This window comes from Chroicocephalus ridibundus, chromosome 11 (assembly GCF_963924245.1).
Source record: "Chroicocephalus ridibundus chromosome 11, bChrRid1.1, whole genome shotgun sequence".
NCBI lineage: Eukaryota > Metazoa > Chordata > Aves > Charadriiformes > Laridae > Chroicocephalus > Chroicocephalus ridibundus.
The window spans coordinates 18,009,135-18,028,665 of NC_086294.1; the positions used below are offsets into that span (position 1 = coordinate 18,009,135).

At 52.8% G+C, this 19,531-nt stretch overlaps 1 protein-coding gene across 6 annotated transcripts in view; it reads right to left on the reverse strand.

Moving 5' to 3' along the window:
• The window catches only part of FLT4 (fms related receptor tyrosine kinase 4), a 60,016-nt gene that overhangs the window by 4,583 nt on the left and 35,902 nt on the right, over positions 1–19,531 (reverse strand). For 2 of the 6 annotated variants that reach the window (XM_063349103.1, XM_063349100.1), the window contains exons 8-29: positions 18,956–19,073; positions 18,202–18,353; positions 17,289–17,451; positions 15,743–15,887; positions 12,997–13,105; positions 11,582–11,941; positions 11,187–11,333; positions 10,397–10,528; positions 10,018–10,124; positions 9,580–9,715; positions 8,667–8,771; positions 7,042–7,155; positions 6,715–6,803; positions 6,273–6,420; positions 5,605–5,699; positions 5,136–5,258; positions 4,606–4,717; positions 4,127–4,226; positions 3,547–3,652; positions 2,458–2,597; positions 1,646–1,769; positions 778–863 (exon numbers count right to left, since the gene is read on the reverse strand). In XM_063349103.1, the coding sequence (XP_063205173.1) occupies positions 778–863; positions 1,646–1,769; positions 2,458–2,597; positions 3,547–3,652; positions 4,127–4,226; positions 4,606–4,717; positions 5,136–5,258; positions 5,605–5,699; positions 6,273–6,420; positions 6,715–6,803; positions 7,042–7,155; positions 8,667–8,771; positions 9,580–9,715; positions 10,018–10,124; positions 10,397–10,528; positions 11,187–11,333; positions 11,582–11,941; positions 12,997–13,105; positions 15,743–15,887; positions 17,289–17,451; positions 18,202–18,353; positions 18,956–19,073 (2,911 nt within the window). The remainder of the gene's footprint in view (positions 1–777; positions 864–1,645; positions 1,770–2,457; positions 2,598–3,546; positions 3,653–4,126; positions 4,227–4,605; positions 4,718–5,135; positions 5,259–5,604; positions 5,700–6,272; positions 6,421–6,714; positions 6,804–7,041; positions 7,156–8,666; positions 8,772–9,579; positions 9,716–10,017; positions 10,125–10,396; positions 10,529–11,186; positions 11,334–11,581; positions 11,942–12,996; positions 13,106–15,742; positions 15,888–17,288; positions 17,452–18,201; positions 18,354–18,955; positions 19,074–19,531) is intronic. The other 4 variants (XM_063349105.1, XM_063349104.1, XM_063349101.1 and 1 more) reach the window with 4 other exon arrangements.

Below are 19,531 nucleotides of genomic sequence, written 5' to 3' on the forward strand. Positions count from 1 at the left end.
GGACAAGAAGCAGGAGACAGTCTGATACAACAGCAGAGAGGCCAAAGGGCTACGGCTAAGGGAAAAGACAATGACCGGTCTGATGTTGGAAGGCAGAGGAGGTGAGGAAGAGGCTTGGGACTGGCCTTGTCTACAAATGAGCTGACATGGCTTACTCAACACACTGTCACAGAGACAAGGTCCCAGACTGCTCTGTCACCAAGCAAAGATGAGCTGGACAGGTTTTTGCCCAGTCTCCAAGCCTGGGGCAAGGACATAACCATCCACAACGTCCTCAGCCGCAAGAGCGCCAGCTCAACCTGCCAGGCTCAGTACTGGCATGTGGAAAATCCTAAGGCTGTACCATCGCTGCAGTGCCACATCAGCACCCTGCAGCACATGGGTCAGGGCTGGGGGCGGGAGGTGGCAGCTGCATAGTTTCCATCCATCCCACCTGCCACTGCTTGAACAAGCCCTGACACATTTCACCAGAAAACGTCAATAAGCATTAAGAGTCCTATTAACACCATCACTCCGCTGTGCCTCATTACCTTAATGGACACATTCTCATGGAATGGGCACAGTTTGTATTTTTAAACCCTAGGAAGCAGCAGACAGGTCTGTTCTTCATGCGTTTTGCCTCTCGTTAATGTGTGCATGGACTTATCTGGCTCAGGGCCCACAGCCCTGCTGCTGCGGAGAGCCCCAAGAGGTGTACCCTATGGGGAAACACCAAGAGCTGCCTCCTGGTCTGCGTTTGGCAGCAGGGAGGTCTGAGTGGCTAGTCTTAAGGAGTACCTGAATCCACCTTCTTTTCTGTGTCGGTTTTCTATCCTCTCAAATTCCTCAGATGCCAGAACCATCCCACTGTCTGTCTGATTGTCCTGGAAGGAAGCAACAGGAGTTATCAGTAACATCCCTGTCAACTGGTCAGAGTGGGAAGGGAGGAGGAATCATTCAGGAGATGAGATCATGTGTATCTGTGATGGGGAAAAAAGGAGTAGGGGCACTTTACCAGCATGCTCCATGGTCTTGCTGGAACTGATTTTCTTAGGTGCCTTCTTAAAAAGAATATGTAAAAAGGTAGGATTTGTGTGCGCAGTTCAGTGCCACTTTTGGGAAAAAAAACTGCTTCCTGCCTCGAAGATGTATTACCATCAAATCTGAGAGAGATGAGATTTTCCTCTGAGACTAAGGGTATGACTTAAGCTTTGCCACTATAGAGGATATAAGTACCAGCCCAGTTCGGAGAGGCCAGGAGGGTCCCTGTTGCACACTGCTGTGTGGGTCAGGATAGGGGAGTTCCAGACAAACACTCTGGATTTATCTAGTCCTGGCTGGATTTCAGTATGCTTAACCAGGCCATATTCACAGATTTGAGAAGGGTGAAGGGCAGGCTCTTCTCTGAGGCCCTTTATAGTCCTTGCTTGTAGATCTAATCTCCCTATTTCACACTCAGGCAGTACAAGCTGTGCTGCAGAGAAACCCCTATGTGCCAGGTGGAGAAATGAATGTGCATAGGACTGGACGGACTGAACAGGAATGACACAGACAGATGGACATTAGATAGGAGCGATCTTCCTTCCACGATCTTAACAGCAAAGGCGTCAGGAAACAGCTGAACATTTCTTTGCCCCCTTCTCAACTCCACTCAGATGCTACTCACCGGGTGTGCCTTGTACATTGTATGTGTCATGGGAAACTCTTCAAATGTCTTTATCCTGGATGGACACCTGATCTGATTTCCTCCCGTCAAACAACCAGGGAATGAGACACAGTTGTAGTATCTGCTGACAGAAGCATACTGCATTCAGTAAAACCAACAGAGTCGATGTCCTGAATAAACAGGACCTGAACCCAACCTTCTCTCCTCTCCATGCAACCAAAGTATGCAGGGAGACGGATGAAACAAATGGTGGATTTTGGGAGGGGAGTGGGGTCACCTTAGGCCTTTTAACCCCATACTACTTCTGCAGTGGGGAGCACCCAGACTTCCTGATGGAATCAGGTCCTGATTACCTGAATAATGTCGTATAGATCCCAGGCATCCCACTATCACAGCTCCCCGGAGATGAGAAGCCTAGGCCTAATTATTTGGGTTAGTCAGAAACATAGCATGAAGCTCCTGCATTAGCAGAAGTGCAGAGACCCAGCTGACACCTTCTTTCCTCATCTACCTGATGGGCCACGATGCCTTTAGTGATGCTAATGATGATGTGATGCTCTGGCAGTGTAGCTGGAGGCAGGAGAAGGAATGCCATAGGCTTACATATCACGGTCTCTTTCTTATCAGCAAAGGAGAGTGATTTTGCTTTTATAAGCAAGATGCTATGGCCCAAATGCTTGGATCACACCTGACCACCTGGGATTTTTCCAACATCTTGCTACTGGGTTCTCCCCATATCCCTCAGGCTCCCTTACAGCTCAGGCTGCTGGCTGCCTGCTGGGCTCTCTCTGCCCTTTTTAGAGGGGATTCACCTTGCTGCTAGGCTGTGGCAGCGTATCCTCACGTCAAAGTCCTCTTCATCTGAGTTTTGCTGGGCAGAGGAAGGCACCTGGGAGAAACCATCATCTTCTGAGCTGTGAGAGTCGTTCAGGGGGATGTAATCCTTCCCTTCCTGGTAGGAAGAACAGTGAGTGGCCTTGCAAGAAGGGGAGGGCTTTCCCACAAGAAAGGGCTCTACAAGCAGAAGCTGTCAGAGCCGGGGAGGAAAAGTTCTGGTTTGTCTTTTGTTTCTCTGGGACGAAATATCCGTCTGGAGATTTCTGTGCCCTCTGCGTTAAGTAGCTGTGAGTGTTGCAGGTGCATGGAGGTGTGCGTGAGCAGGAGAACAGCCCAGTCCTATGGCACCTAGAGTTCTCTATGCGGACAGAGCAGAGCACTATGCTCTGGGGGCACATCATTGTGGCTTAGTCATGCTTGTGCTGGGATCCAGTGCCTAAAGGTTAAAGTCAGGGACGTCAGGATGAGAAAGTACTCATATTTAAGCATTTAGCTATCACCTTATGAAATGGAACATCAAGAAAATGTTAAATCAGAGCTGCATGCTCATCACAGTTAAAAGTCCTGGTGAGTTACTGCATGGCAGCGATTAGTAATAGTTTCAGAGAAATTTGTATATATGACTGCTGTAATGGAACAGTTGTTTGGTTCACGTGGCCCTGACATTTCCATCTGAGGATAGAGTTTCAGAAACCCTGGTGAAGTCCTGGTTTTCATTATGCGGGCGTGTGGGAGGCAGGACTGCCAGGGACTTGACTCAGCTGAAAAATTTAAAATAATCATCTGGGGATTAGGATGGAAGTATTGGAATGACGACTGAGAGTGTATCCACCCTGCAAGGAGTGGAGCTATATTAGGATTCAGTGAGAAGGCTACAGCAGAAATGAGCTCTCCGGTACCTCTGGGAAATGGAGCTCTCTGATGCAAGAAACGCTGTGTTATCCCTTGGCCTACGTAAAGGTACTGTATTGGCCAGGGAGTCAGAGGAGGGCACAGGAAGGGACCTAGTGGTGGGAGAAGAAAGAGCTGTCTGGAGCTGAACAGGGACACAGAGAGGTTTTCACCTGCTGCACGTTTTCCTGAAGAAGGTTCCCCAGTATCTCCACCAGGTCGGAGAAAGTTGGTCTTTCCTTGGGATCACTGTGCCAGCAGCTCAGCATTATACGGTAACTGCCAAGAAGAGATGCTGTTTTTATGCAACAGAAGCCCCCTCCTACCCCACTCTGCAGCTCCCACCTACATGGTACCTGCACTGTGAAGGAAAGCTCGGCACCCCCCAGCACTTTGGCCATGCGGACCTACTGGAAGGGGGTTGGTTCATTATGCACTGAATGTAAGAGTACACAGGGAGCTAATTCAGACACTTTTGATACCCTCCAGAGTGAAAGGCCCATCCCAGTGCGTGTATACAAGGGATTTGATGTTCCTAGATAGCTCTGACCTGCATTTAAACCCATCTGGCTTGCCCTCCAGGCAGCTGCCTGGTGTGAAGGAGGTGTTGGCTCATCCCCCATCCTGGCTGAAAGGTCTTTGCATCCCACAGAGGGGCCTGTCTTGCCCTATGCTGGGATCTGGGAGGTTTCCACCATCCCACAGACGGGCCTGCCCTGACCTATGGTGGGATCTGGGAGGTTTCTGACTCACATTTCTGCTGTGGCATACTCTGGGGCTCTCATCCTGGTACCGTCTTTGAGCCTCTGGCAGAACTCCTCGTTGATCTGGACTCCAGGGTATGGAGATGCCCCTAAAGGAGGTTCAAAGAGAGGTGGGAACATGAAACGTGCCATCAGAAACTGGTCCTTTCCTTGAGACCACCCTTCCTCCCAAAACACTGGGACATGTGGTCACTTCTCATACGCAGCCCAAGTCCTCGGTGCTGCCTGAGACAGGATCTTCTGCCTCGGTGAGCAGAAGGCCACCTCTGCATGCCTATCTCCCATCACCCTGTTCATGGAGGGATATGGCCTCCATATTTCTTTTGCCCATACCAACGTCTCTTCCCATAACTCCTTAGACATGCTTCAGAACATCACAGCCTCCTGCTCAGACTCTCCCACCACGCTGCTATGTGGGAAGAGAGGTCCTGCCTCCCTCAGCAGCGTATGACCCTCATTAGCACTCACCTAGCGAGAAGATTTCCCAAAGGAGGACCCCAAAGGACCAGACGTCACTCTGGGTAGTGTAGACCTTGTCGAAGATGCTCTCTGGAGCCATCCACTTCAGTGGGAGACGGGCCTGCAGGAGGGAGAGGCAAAGCATAAGCGTTCAGTCAGGGACATGTCCCAGGACAGCCCTTCTTGTAGCAATGGGTTAAAAGGAAACTAGAGCTGTTAGCCCTACTCCTCTCTCCATGGAGGAATGGAGGTTTGGTTAGGCGAGAGGGCGGGATGGAGACACTGAAAGGGGGAGGAAAGAGTATAAAGGAAGAAGAGTAAGTTAACGACAGGCTGAGGGGCAGTAGGAATGAGACAGAGGTTTGGTGATGGAGGAGGAGGACAGCACATACATCACTGGGCCAACAGTTCCTGGTCCCAGCTACACAAGTGGTTCCACTCCTTTTTCATCTTTTTCTCAGTTTATTCCAGCCCCAGAGTAGTTTTTGAACACCTCAAGGTGGCCTAATCTATATAGGGTTTGAGAAGAAAGCACTCACACTGCCTTTCCTGACATAGTCAGGGTCCTTGTAGATATCCCGGGCCAGGCCGAAGTCACAGATCTTTACCACGTTGTTCTCTGACAGCAGGATATTGCGAGCCGCCAGGTCTCTGTGAATGCACTGAGGGCACACAAAGCGGAAGGGGCAAAATCAGAGAGACAGGAACCACCATCAGAAAGTGCAGAGCACCCTCCTCCCCTTGCAAACTTGAGCTGTAATGGGGGAATGGTAGAAGTGGGAAGGAGTTAAAAATAAAAATTTCAAAAGGGGATGGTTTGGGAGAGGATGAAATGCAAGAGGACTAATTTCCCATCTTTGGCTACACAGGACTACCTCAGACTTCCTGAGAAGTGTGAGGCAGGTCACTAAGTCTCTCTGTGTGTCACCTGTAAAGTGGCTGTAGGCAGGCCTTCTTTGGTCAGGCATGCACAAAGGAATAGAGGAGTGAAGGAAAGGGTGAGCTCACCTTTCGGGATGCCAGAAACTCCATGCCACGTGCTACCTGGAAGCTGTAGCAGATCAGGTCTTCCATTGTCAAGGGACTTTGCCACAAGTCATCCACTGTCCAAGAGCACAAGAAAATTATTAGACAGTGAGCGGTCTCTTGTCCTACTTGCCTCTCTCCAGGACTGTGGGATACAACCAGCCCCTTGGTGAGATACAGCTACTCCCTACTGCTAACTGGAGTAGCCAGCTCCTCTCTAGGATTTTCTGCTTAGGTGGCAGAAAGCACATGGCAGGAACCTGCTCAAGTGTGAGGAGAATGAGTCCAGCCTCCAGCACACGTCAGTCAGAGTTGTGGGGAGCAGGGCTGGAAGGGACTTTGAAGGTTAGCTCATCGTTCCTGTCCTAGGGAGGAGCCACTGAGATCGCTCTCAATTCTCACTTATTTAGGCTAAAAAAAAATCCAAAAGGATTTAATTCTCCCTTCTGGGTTTCCAGAGTCTGTTACAAGAGACAAGAGATGACTCTCATAGTCCTGTCCAGGGAATTGCCATGCAACAGTGGAGTGATCAGCTGCAAGGCTGGGTCCCAGCTCCCCACTGTCATGCCCTACCCATTCCCCAAGTTAGCCAAGTCTGGCATTTCTTTGGTGGGCCAGGTGAGGAGCCACTGCTGAGGCTGGAGTATTACCTTCCTGGATCGGCTGCGCTGTCTGGCTCTTGTGCATCAGAAAGCGGCTGAAGATAGCGCTGTCGCTAGTCCCAGAACGACTCCTCCTGTCTGCTCTCGCTGCCTCCACGATGGACTGGACCTGAATACGCAGCCTGGGAGACTTCTCCTGGCAAGGAGACAAAAACGAAAACCTCAGCAGGCAACAGAGTGTAACCCCTGCACCCACGAGCTGCACAGTCTTTTCCTGTTCTTAGACTGTAATTCTGGCCTGGAAGCAACTATCTTCCATTGCAGAAAGAAATTACTTTGCTGATGTGCACATGAACTAAGATCACTGTGTAAAGTTGATCTCCTGCTAGACAAAGGGTGTCTTTGCTCCGTTGTCAGATCATGTTTCAGGCTACACATCTTCCTTCCCTAGACATGGGACAGGTCCCATGGGGCAAAGGAAGCTACTTACCCTGTAAGGACTGAATCCTTCCCGTTTGGTCCGCAGGTAGTTGGAGAGGTTTCCATACTTGCAGAACTCAACAATAACCATTAGTGGACCTGGCGAGAAGACATCAAGGGTCAGGGGAAGATGTGAGGGCTTGGGATGGTCAGAATTTGCCCCAACTCATGTTTTGTGCAGCCCCGCTGAGCTGTGGCACCTGCCCTAAGTGCACACAGACACAGCAGTAACATCCCCACAAGCCTTTGTGGTGACACACGTGGCCAGCAGAAAGGGCACAAGGGATGAGCACTGACTTCTGGGAGCAGGCACAGCCTGTTGCCCTGGGATATTTACCATTGGGTTTGGTACAGGCACCCAGCAAGTTCACCACGTTGAGGTGATTCCCGATGTGAATGAGGATCTTCAGCTCTGACATCAGTGCCTTGTGCTCGCTTGCGGTAGCTCCCTCTGGAAATACACAGACCATGTCATGACGCTTCCTCACAGCTTTTCACTCCCCCTCACCACCCTTCTCTTATCAGAGTGTTATTGTGAGTCTTGCTGAGGAGGCTGTAACCCCAGAGCCTTGGTACATTTTGTTATTGCATGTTTCCATATGAAATGTCAGAGCCTTGTCTGGAGATCCCAGGATCACTGCTGTAATGCGTAGGGTGCTCCCTGCACGTGCAAAGGGCAACACAACCTGTGCCCGACACGTTTTTCCTTGTGATAGCTGTGCAAGGAAAAAGATCACTCGAGGCTTACGTACAGATGCACACATTTGAATCTCTATCCTTTCAGCCTCCAAACAGAGATAACAAGCCATAAAATGATATGAAGGAAAATTAGAAACAAAAGGCATCTGAGTCTTTTGGTCATGACTGAAGATAGGAACTGTCTCAAACCCAAAAATATCTTTTTATGATTCCCCTCCAATAGCAACCACAGTCTTGTGCCCCTGCCAGCTCTCTGTGCTGCATTTTCTTTCCGAATGTCTAATTCACATGAACTCTTGATCCTTTGTTTTACCCTCAGGGTGTTTTCTCTGGTTTTGTGTGCCTTTTTCATACTTCTCTGTTTTCTCCATATGCATTTTGCCTTACTTGGGAATTTGTAAACATAGTCTGAGAGACAGAAGCATCCTCTTGAGCTGCAGCTGATGGGCCAGGTGACAGCCATGCCTCAAAGGACTGTAAAGCAACCTTGCATGGCCAGGCTTCCCTCTGCAATTGCTGTGCAGATCATCTGTACTCTTGCAGTGTAAGTACTGCTGAGATGAGCCATGACTTGGTTTCCACATACAGGCCACTGCTGGCCAGAGACTACCATGGTATTTTGTTGCGTACCAAATTACAGAATAAAGTTCTGGATGCCTGTTTGAAAGCATGGCCATAAAAGTTTAAAATCTCACTTTGGATTGACCAGGCTTTGGGTGCAAAGCCACGTCAGCCCCCAGAGCTAGGTAAGAGCTCCAACCTGTTTCTTTACCCAGCTGTGAACATGGCCCATAAACAGGCACGTTTGGAAGAAGGCAACTGGGAGCAACACTTCCTTCAGTGACCTGCCAAGGAGGGGCTCTGGATTCTTGTTCGTCCTTTGAGACAGATCTCATTCTTTGCCTTTGCAGACAGCTAAATTTCCTCGACAGCCGAGTTCCCCAAGTCCCTGTTGTCTATTCTGCCACTTGCCTCCCAGTGCAGCTGAGTGGGGCTAAAGCATCCATGAGGGGAGACCAAGAGGATCAAATGTGTTGAGGCCAAAAAGCCATAAATTAAAAGGCTGGTTCCAGCTCCTCTTCCCTAACTCAGGGCTGGCTCAGGCAGAAACACCCAGGAGTGCTTGTGGGAGATAAAACATTTTCCAGGGCTTTAACATGTCTTATGCAAAAGACAGGCATTTACAGGGTGGAGATTCCCTGGCAGATGCCTCGTCCTTTGCTGTCCACTCAGACTGCATAGTCTGCTTCGCTGTCCACGTACCTTTCAGCATTTTGACTGCTACGGTCTCACAGCTGTTACTTTTATTGATCCCAAACGCTGATGCTTCCACCACCTTCCCAAAGGCACCATGACCCAGGACCTTACCTATGGGCAAGCAAAGAGGCAGTGTGAGGGAAGGCAGGTGCAGCACATGCAGAATGGAACGAAAAAACAAAAAACTCAACAGGAAACCATGGGAAGAAGAAAGAGAAAAGGTCATAAAGGAAAAGGAAGGAGTGGAACTTGTGCCCTTCCCAGGTGGCTGCTTGCTCTGTCGGTGAGAATAAGAGAAAGGATGATGGGAGGAACTGAGACAGAGCTGGCATGGACAAAGCAAAGGAAGGAAATGGCCCTGAAGAAGTGAGGGACTGTTTGTTGCCCTCAAGCAGAGTGTGTGGGAAAGGTAAACGTGACACCTTGCAGCAGAGCAGCCAGGGCTAATGTCACTGCTCTGTGCCTCAAAGGTAGTCTGCAGCCCTTTTAACCCTCCCAGGCAGACAGAAGAGACTGCAAGCAGATGTCTCATCATGAGGAGAATAGTGGGTACAGTCCTGGTCCTGAACTTGGGGTGCCTACTGTGGACTGGGCTGTTCTGTCCAGATTGCTGGTTGCAGAATATGGGCATGGGTTTTAAAGCATGCCCAGAGGTCTCCTGGTCTCAGTGATGCCTGTCAGGGTACATTGGGAGAGTCTGGGCTTACAGTTGGTTCAGATCTGTCCATAGTCAGACCCAAAGAGATTTCCCAGGCACAGCTGGGCTTTAGGGACAGTCTGGGGAAGAAGACGGGAAGCCTGAGGCAGAGAGAAGGCATTAAACACACAGAGATGTGTAAGAAACCTGGAGGGTGAGTTTGAAGGGCTGGTGGGAAGCCCTGGCTGCAGCGCGCAGTGGCAGGGAGGGGGTCCGGCTCACCTAGGCGCAGGCGGTCTCGTGGGAACTCCCACTTGCTGGAATCATAGGGCAGGTACTCGCACTGCTCTTCCAAGGGCACCTCACCAGGGTCCATGATGATGGAGAGGTAGCCCGTCTTGATGTCTGCGTGGGCAGGCTGCAGGAATCAGCCAACATAGAGGGTGAGGAGATGCCCTCCCTGCACTGGGTGCTGACTCCCAGGGGGGATTTGGTTCCTTTGCCTGCCTTGACCTGCTTCCCCCTGGCAAAGGCCATTCCCTGTCACCTCCTTTACCACAGCCCTTATGCACCCTGTCCTTGGCAGTAAGAGCCCTTGAAGCATCACTCGATGACCTCCTTTTAGCAGATGCTGTCATACAGCCCCGCATCACAGCAATGGTGTTGCCCCAAACCCCGCTAAGGCACCTCCCCTGCTCTGGGGCAGAGACAGTCACGTACCCTTTTGATGTTACAGAAGATGAGGATAAGGAGGATCCAGAAGAAAACAGCGATAACCCCAGTCCCAATCAGGATGACAATCTCCACATTAGTCCTGTCATCAGAGCCTGTGGGACAGGAGGGAAATCATAGCTTCAGAGATTCCCATTTGGTGCCCCAGCTCAGCTGTCCCTTGTGGCCTGCTTCAGGCTGTGGGGAGACTGGGGAGGTGTGTTTTCCTGAGCAAAACATGGTCCTCCTGTGAGAGCACCATGCCACCAGCAAGGCCTAGGGGCTTTCGCTGCCTGCCACTGCCTGGTGTCACAAGGAAGAGGCATGGGACCTTGGCCATGCTCCTGCTCCGCCCCTTCATCCCCAGGGGTGTCGTGGCTACTGGTACCTTCCACGGAGACACTGGCCGAGGAGTTCACACAGCCCTTAGCGTTGCAGACACTGCACAGGTAGAGCCCAGCGTCCTCCTCCCTCACCCTCTGAATGCTCAGCCTCTGGTTGAAGTCTGCCAGGTCGATCCCTGTAAGGCACAGAGGGTTGTAGCGGTCACTCACAGGGAGGGGGGATTAGTATACTGGACTCATTCAGACTCAAAATAAGGCTATTTTTTTTTTTTTTAGCTGGTTCATTTTAGAGGCAGAATGAAATTGCACCAGCTGGTAGAGGCTCTCTTCTGGGGTCTGATGGCCCCAGAAATATCCTGGAAGAGCCTTCCCCAGGCAGTGTATGGAGGGGACAAAACCCACACAGACAACACTGGATGGGGATGGTGACCAGGCAGTCCAGCTGGTGTGTCAAGCTCTGCTTCAGCTCCAGGACCTGTTCCTTCACCTTTGCAATGTACCTGGATCCTTTCATGGGATCTGGATTGATCCCTGCGTGCGCAGAGATGCCAGGCACTAGGCTCAGAGTAAGAAGATGAATGATTTATCTCTTTCTCTGCTCTCTAGCTGAATGTGCACATGCGCAGACAGTGCTGAGCCAGGCCCTAGGGCATAGACTTGCCTTAGGTGACACTGCATCAAACTGGAATAGAACATGATTAAAACCAGAGTTCAGCCAATTCAGAGAACAGGTGCCTTTGCCTGGGCACAGCAACTCCCAGAACCCAGCGGCGTTCAGCTCTCCGGCTGCCAGACATGATGCCCTGCCTTTGATTCACCCCCAGCCCACTGTACCTGACACTTCTTCCACCAGTTTCTCGTCTTTGTACCAGCTGATTTCAGGAACGTGGTTGCCGTCCACCTTACAGCGCATCTCTATGGAGTCACTGACGTTCACCCAAATGTCTGTCAGGTTCTGCTTGAGGCGGGGGATCTCCAGGGCTGGAGGAGCAGCACAAAGAGGAGGAGGGGAAAACGGGAAACTGATTGATCAAAGAATATCTGTGTTCCCGGGGGGCTTTGGGTCTCTCACCCCTGCTGAAGGGTGTCTTGAGAACCCAGGTGCCCTGCCTTTGCCACCTTGAGTTTAGCTTGCTTGCGTGGCTTCCCCTGGGGGTGGACTGGGAAGCTGATGGCAGCAAGAGCACCAGCTCTCCTCTGTCACTCCCGCCTGCCCTGTGGACCCTCACCCTGCACAGAGATGTATTTCTTGTGGCAGTGCTTCTCCCGGGTCTTCCTGTTCTGCACCTCACACACGTAATCTCCCTCCTCGCCCAGGGAGATGTTGGGGATGGTGAGCAGCAAGGTGGCATCGTTGGAGTCAGGCTGGAAGCGCAGCTCCCCCTGCATCTTGGTGGCATAGTGATGGACATTCTTGCAGTCCAGCACGAGGGGGTTGCCCTCCTCGTCGTGGAGCTTGGAGAGGTTCAGCCGATACCACTGCAGGTTCTCATAGGTGTAGTTGTCCGCATTGCAGCTCAGCTGTAGGTCCTGCCCCTCTATGGGCTCTTCAGAGGGCTGGGACTCAATCTCGAACCCGTCTGGAATGGCTTTCAGGAAGGAAATGAACACGTGAATGAGTTTCCATGGCTGAGCTGCCAGACACAATGAAATTGTCTCCTTGGGCTCAGCTCTCTGAGACTCCCCTGTTCTCAGCCAGGGTAAAGGAAACGAATCTAGAGCAGAACTGCGACAGGCAAACTTCTAGTGATCAACAGCTTAAGTTGCACCCAGTGAGTGCTAAGGGATATGCTGAAGCCCCAGGGTCAAATTAGGATGGAGTCACAAATGAAACAAGCCTGGAAGGTCTGAATTAGGCTGTTTCTGCTCTCAGCTCAGCTGCAGCATTTTGGATTGCACACATGCCTGCTCTTACACTTGCAAGACAGTTATACAGCCAGGCTGGATCACTGCACACGCAGAGAATTACTGGAGCAGTGACTGCAGATGTTCATCTGCCTCCACAAAAGCTGGTGGCTCTAACAGCACAGGTATTACCTATGAGGGCCATGAGCCCAGGCTTCTGGGGTCTGTCCAGAGAGGCACCAAGATAAGCCTCTGCTGTACCCTTGCCAGGCTCCCTGTCCCCAGGGGACAGGGACAGACTCCCCTCAACGCTGCTGGCAGGAAGCTTATGCAGCCATGACTCCAGCCCACACTGCTGGGCTCTCAGCTTCCTCCCACCACCACAACCCCGTGGGGACTCTGCCGGGGGGCTCAGGCCAGCAGGACCCTGCCTGGGAGCAGGTCGGGCAGTGCCACTAGAGGATGCTCTTGGACCAGGCACGTCCCCAGCCCAGGGAGCTGCCTGGGCCTGAGCCAGCGGGACATCCCCAGCCCAGGACCTGCCAGGGCTGCTCCAGGACCTAGGCACAGGCAGCGCCGGCTTATCCCCAGGTCTGCCTGCCAAACTCTGCCTGTGCTATCTGCTGCCAGGGCTCCAGGCTTCTGCCACCCAGCAGAGTTCTGGGGTAGCCCTGCTTTCGTGCTGGTTTCCCAGTCACTGTTTAACTGTGAATGACAGGACTCGGCAGGTCTAGGGACCTGCCTATTTCAAGCAGGGACCTTGGCTGATGCGGATGGAAGGGACGTCTGCTGTACTCACTGGTCACATAGAAGTAGATCAGCCGCTCGTCTCGACCCACTTTATTAGAGGCGATACACTTGTACATGACGGAGACATTGGCCTCCTGGATGGCCAGTTTGCTGACTGTCTGATGGGGGAAGAAAGCATAAGGGGGAGTTAGGACAAGTAAGCGGGAAGAGAAGTAGGACTGGTGCTGCTCTCTGGCAGATAGCAAAGCACACAGCAAGCCTGGCCCCAGGCAGCAGCTGTACCTGGGAAAAGGTTATGCAAAAATAGCCCCTTATTCAATAGCCCTTTGTGCATTTCAAGCCTCATCTGCTGGCTCTAGCAACAGCAACATGGTTTTATTCCTGATCTCTGCTCCTTTTTACAGAGCCCAGCCAGCACAGATGCCTCTCCATGGGAGCAAACTTCTTGCTAAGGCCCTCGAGTCACCATGGGGACAGGCCTGTGCCCAGCAAGGGGGACATGAACACAATGCAGGGCTGAGGGAATGCTTAAGCTCCTGACAAGCTTTATAACAGTGGGGGGAAAGGGAAAGGACACCAAGGCTTTGATTCCCTCAGCCCTCTGCAGTTAAGTGACTACTTAGTGTCCCAGAGTTCAGTGGAGTTTACAGGTACTCACAGACCTGCAAGCGCTCCTTTTATCCATAAGGGGAAATCAAACCTGGGAAAGCACTCCAGCTTTCACCACTTCAGGAGGAGCTGTCGTCTTCTCCCTTTAAATTCCAAGTCTACATAGACATGGTCCTAAAAGCTTCCTCCTCCCTCCCTGTGACTGAGATTGGGCAAACAGCCAGGCTGCTGCCCTGGGAGCACAGACCCAGGAGATCTGCCTCCAAATAAGCCAGGAAAGGCAGCTGGGGAGTCAGGCTGCTCTCCTCCTCCCGGTGGCTCACACTGCACGCGCGCGAGCTGCCAAATGTGTTACAAGCACTCCCCTTAGAGGAGATCTGCGATTTGAAGCACAGGTTTTTCCTCCCTCCCAGTCTGAATGACATGTTAATCACATGCAAAAATTCCCTCTAATGAGAGGGATTTAAAATGCAAAAAAATTGTGTTCCTCCAGGGAGACTACTTTGCCTTTACTATTCGTCCCATAGACTTTAGGAAGCATTTCCGTTCTAAGTGGCAATGTATTAGCTTGTGTTAATCAGAAGGAACAGTCATTCATACAGTACATAATCAACACAACTGAAGTGACCTTATTACGAGTACTTTTGTGCACTGCCTCTTCCGTTTCTTGGGGTTACTCAATACAGCTGAAGTGATCCTATTGCTGGCACTTTTGTGTGCTGCCTTTCCTGTTTCTTGGGGATTTTCCTTCTAATCTGCAGTGTTACGTTTGAGTTGGGGTTCCTGGATTTGACATCATGCTGCTGCCTGCAGTGCATGGCTGTGTGCTGCACACCCTGTGGCTCATTATAGCCTTTCTGGACAGAATAAAAAACAGAGGAGGATGGTAAGAGGAGACAGGCAGAAATGAGGAGGAGGGAAAGAGAAAGCAGATTTGAGGATGTAGCATCCCACTGCAAGTGGAAGAGCTCTCTTCTCCCAGAGCTCTTGTATATCCCTGGGCTGCACAACCTAAGCTGGACCTCCAGGACAGTTACAACCAAAGAGATGGAATCAGAAGGATGCAGTTGAGGAATAAGAGGACGACAAGAGGGACAAGGAACAAAGGGAAAGATCAAAAGGGACCAAGAGGAGAGTCCCATCTGGAGGGAAACACAAGAGCTTCTCACCCAGGAGCTCCCATCCCACTACCCCTGCTCACCTCCCTGGAGGACACTAATCCCTGCCTCTCCCTTCAGCTGCTCTGGGAGGAGCAGCATTTGCCCCTGCCACCCTTCTGGCAGTGACGAACTCCCGGCCAGGCCAAGGGACGGGAAGTGCCTTTGGAGGTGTGTAGGAAAACAGGAAGTGACTTTCGGAAACAGGGGCCCATTTGTTTGTTCTGCATCCCTCTGTGAGTGGCTGGTGCCCGACACCAGCGGGAACAGGAACCCCGTCATGGCGTAGACCTGACACTTGCGGCTACCAGAGAGACAGAAAGAAACAGGCAGCCAGCAGTGTCTGGCTCTTCGCAGGTCACATGCTGCAATGAGGGAGAGATGTTCCTTCCAAAGAGGAAACGCTATGATGGAGAAGCGGTCTCTGTGGGGCACACGTGCTCTCACTCACAAACATGCAGCGGATGGACACCAGCATCTCCATACCACCCTTGCCCCCCTGGGATGGGGACAGCTGGATGAAATGCCCTGCTACACACATGCGCGTTCCCAAGGCCAGAGATTTCCTGGTCAGTCTGTGACTCCTGCTCTCCTTTACTGGTTGCCCAGGCTGCTCTGCGGGGTTCGGCTCTCCCAAAACAGCTGAAGCAGGAATGCTCAGAAATGGCCACAGGAGCTCCCCCAACAGACGTCCCCCATGCCCTCCCTTGCTGGGTGCCCTGTGTTCAGCAGCGATCAGTGTAAACCCTCCTGCGCCGTCAGCCCCAGCAGGAGCCTCTCTGGACGCAGGGTAATTTCTCAAAGATGACAGCTCTCCCTCGCCCTGGGGCTGCCTGGTACTGCGGAGCCCCAGAGCTGGGAACAGCCGCTGATGGTTTACTTTAGAAGCAGAGGTGTGAAGCCCTCCCCAAATCTGTCTCTGCCAGGCTTGTTTTCAGGCCACTTTTGCTGGCTGATTGCAAAGGATCCCTCCGAGGGTGCCTGTCTCCAGCTCCCCATTCTGGGATGGGCTTGGGGCTATGGCCTCACCTTGTTCCGCCCCTCCACGAACTCCACCCAGGTGTCAATGCTCTCAATGGGGTTCACTGCATCCTGCTGTGACACATCTTTCCAGTCTTTGCACTCTGGCATCCGGTCCCGCTGATGGCGCCTTGCTGCCCGGTGGCGGCTGTTGCTAATCCAGCAGCCGGGGAGGAGCAGGAGAAAGAGGAGAGAGATGGAGAGAGGGTGAGCTGGGAAGAAGGCAGCAAAAATAGCTTTGTGTCTGCGAACTGATACCCCTGTTCTCTAACTGCAAAATTTCCTGTGTCTTCTGGTTATACAGTTCTAATGTGCTTTACAAGGGCACTCCGCTATAATGAGTGAGGCAAACATTTATAGATGTGAAAATTGAGGCAGGGAACAGATACTGGTGTCCCGGGCAGTGTCTTCACCCCTGGGTCTGTGGTTTCATCCTTCCCTGCTAAGGGTGGAGAAAGGCAGGGGTGAAATCGGTTCATGTGTGCCTGGGGCAGTTCTTCATGCCATTTTGCTCAGCAACAAGGTCTTGAACACCTGCTGGGAGCGTGAGTTAGGGGACTGGCTGGGTGCTGGCCTGGGGAGCTGCCCCTGAGTCAACAAATACCAGGGGGCAAACATCCCAAGTAGAGGTGCTGCAGGTGTCTCACAGGGACACGGTGATACCTCTTTGGGCTGAGAACAGGTGAGCAGAGAGAAGTGCCCAAATCTGTCAGGGACCTGGGATGCTGTAGCCTGCAGGCTGCTTCTGAAATACAGGTGGGGCAGGGAGATGGGAGGGTCTGCCCAAAATCCAGGGTGGGAGGTGCAGAGGGAGAGGGCTTTTGGTGACAGGAAAGCAGGGGGGAGCTGAGTGACCAAGAGCAGTGGCAAAGGTGCGTGCTGGCAGTGCGGGGCAGGGCGCTCAGCGGGGTGAGCACATCGGCGAGCTGTGTAAACAACAGGAAGCTCGAAAGAAGCCTCCTGCATCCTCTGGAGCTATGCTAGGCAGAAATACGGTGGCCTTGGGAGACAGTGCTCATAATTCATGGGCCCCTCTGCTTCCTGACAGGGCCACAGTGCACTTGCATGCGATGGAGAGCTCTCTGGCGTCCCTGGCTTGGCAACAGCCTGTACAGGGCTGCTGGACCTGGCTTCCTCCACACACCCTGATGTCCTCCACCCTGACCGCTCTGGCTACAACTCCATAGCATCCCTTTTCCTTCTTCCTGTGAGGCTGCTGCTAAAAAATGCCACTGCAGCCCTGCCTGGTGTTGCCCCAGCTTCCCAGGGCACAGGCAATGGGCATGTACCCTTCCTACCTGCCTGCACAACACCCTCCTGGCCAGCTGGCAGAGATCTGGCACTTCCCCCAGATTAAGAAACTCTTCTCCACATGCAGCAGCTCTTCTTCCCTGCCTATGAGCACTTTTGCTTCTATCGTGCAGAAGAAGATGAAGGACCAAAAAGGAGAGCAAAAGTGAGACAGGATCTGGGACACAGCCATGGTGCCCAAGGAGCCCATAATGCCACGCTGGTGGCCTGCTATGACACGTGTGTTGGAAGAAATGGCACTTACAGGCTGCGTCGGGAGAACATCCGACAGGGCATCCATGGCCTCCACTGCCACTGGATCACCTCTGGCGCCGGGATGCCATAGACGGTGCAGGTGAGGGCCTGGGGGCTCCTCCGGGAGTAGATGCTTGGGGAGGAGGCTTCCTTCTCATGGATGCGTGGAGGAACTGCAAGGATCAGAGTGACGCTGTGAGTGGCTGCAGGCTCAGCTGCTGCACCCCCAGGCCAGGCATAGCCCTCCCCAGGTCCGTCTAGAGAGAGACTGGACACAAAAGCACTGTGGCTCTCAGGGCAACTCCTGGGGAGCTCAGGCCTGCCAGGCAGAGCAGGTCATACTTAGTCAGATTCAAGTGATGTCATTTCTCCTTCCTCTGCAGAGTGTTACTCTCGATGCTGCAGGGCTCAACGCACTGTCTGGCAGCCCCAGCACAGGGCTACAGAGCCTGGTGGAGACAAATCTCCAAGCAGCAGTGCCCTTCCAGCACTTTTTTTGCTGGCAGCTGGCTCCTGCACAACAGGGACCCGTTTCTGCTGGGGAAAAACTCCCTGGGAGCTTCCCACCCAGAGGAACTGCTCCAGCTCCAGGATCCGTGTGTGTTGCAGCTGCCCTGCCCTCAAGTCTGCATCAGGCAGGGTCACCCTCAGCAGCATCTCCAACTGCAGTTGGAAAACAGCCCCTGAGCAAGGACATATCCTGCCCGGAGTGATGGAGCCAGGAACAAAACTGCTGTATTGCCCAGGCTGTAACGAACCAGCCTCATTGTAACTAGAGCATCCCTCAGCAACAGGGAAGAAGGAGATGATGTAGGTACCAACTGCTTTAGGACAGCAATGGGGACTTGGTCTCGGAGCAGCCCAAAGGCTGGGGCCATGGACTCAGCACTCTCCCCCTGGCCCCAGCCCCGGCCCTCTCTTACCGTTGACGATTAACTGGAGGCTGATGCGCTTCTCCAGCCCCGCCAGCCTGTTCCGCAGAACCAGTGTGTATGTCCCAGCGTGCTGCTCCGACACATCCTTGATCTGCATTGAAGATTGAGATTGCTTGGGAATTAGCTTCCCATCCTTGTACCTGCAGGGAGGCAGAGAGAAAATGCAGCCATGGGGAGGAAGTGTCCCACTGGCAGCTGGGCAGGGATTTGCTGGTCCCCAATAGACCAGTTAGGCTGCCCCTTGCTAGCGCTGAAGACCAGAGAAACACCCCTGGGCTTTCCCTGGACCTGAGTGACAGGTGTGTGCATTGTCTTGTATGGATGTGTGTGGGGTTGGGGATGTTGTAGCTCTGCTCCAAGCAGTGTGCTGGTGCTCCCAGCTCCCAGCCAGCTCTGGTGGAAGTGCAGCACAATGCGGTGCACAACCTGGCCCCCCTGCTGCAGGGGGACAAAAGCAGCAGCTCCTATTGGAGCTCCACTTGTCCCCTCCAGACAGTGCAGAGCTCCAAGCCAGCCCAGGACTTTTGCTCATTCTCCCCTAGACTTTACCTCCTCCCATCCCAAGCTGTGCAGCTGAGAGCCAGGGCAGGTGGGAGAAATGACCCCCATGGGTGAAAAAAAGTGGTATTTGCGACAATTTTGGCCACAGAGGGACCTAGGAAGGAGGCCAGGCTAGGCTTCTCTACTTGGTAGAGGGAAGGAGGAGAGAAGAAGGTGGCTCAGGCTAAAAAAGGTGCGTTACCACTGGAAGTCTGGTGGGGGGTAAGCCACGACTTTCACTGGAAGCTTCACGGCTTCGTCTCCTGCGGTGGCTTCTATCACTGGGCCCTTCCTCCACTCCACATTGATGAAGGGCTTTTCTGCAAGAAAAGAGGTGAGCATGGAGGAGAGGAGAACACAAAGGGAAAGGCTGTCACCAAGCTCTGCTGCTCCCCACAGGGCCCGACAGCAAGGACCAAGGACAGGCAGGGTGTTGTGGCAGTGCAGTTGAAAATGACTACTTCTCTGAAACCATGAAGTAAAAATAACCAAAACCCACTATTGTCCTGTCTGCCCATATCACCCCCAGCCCCTCTTCCACATTCCTGTTCCCAGCAGGCCCCCCAACCCTGGAGCAGAAGGGAGTGGGTGCCAGGCAGAGCCAGACAGGACAGCACAGCACTGATGCCTCCGCCTTGCTGTTGGGAGCCATCGGGGCTGCAGGGAGGCCATGCTGCCCCATGACTTTCTGCTGCCAGGTGACAGCCGCCCAGTGCCGACGGTGCCTTGTGCACCTGCAGCTGGGTGCCTCCCAGGCTCGCCATGCCGCAGAGGCACT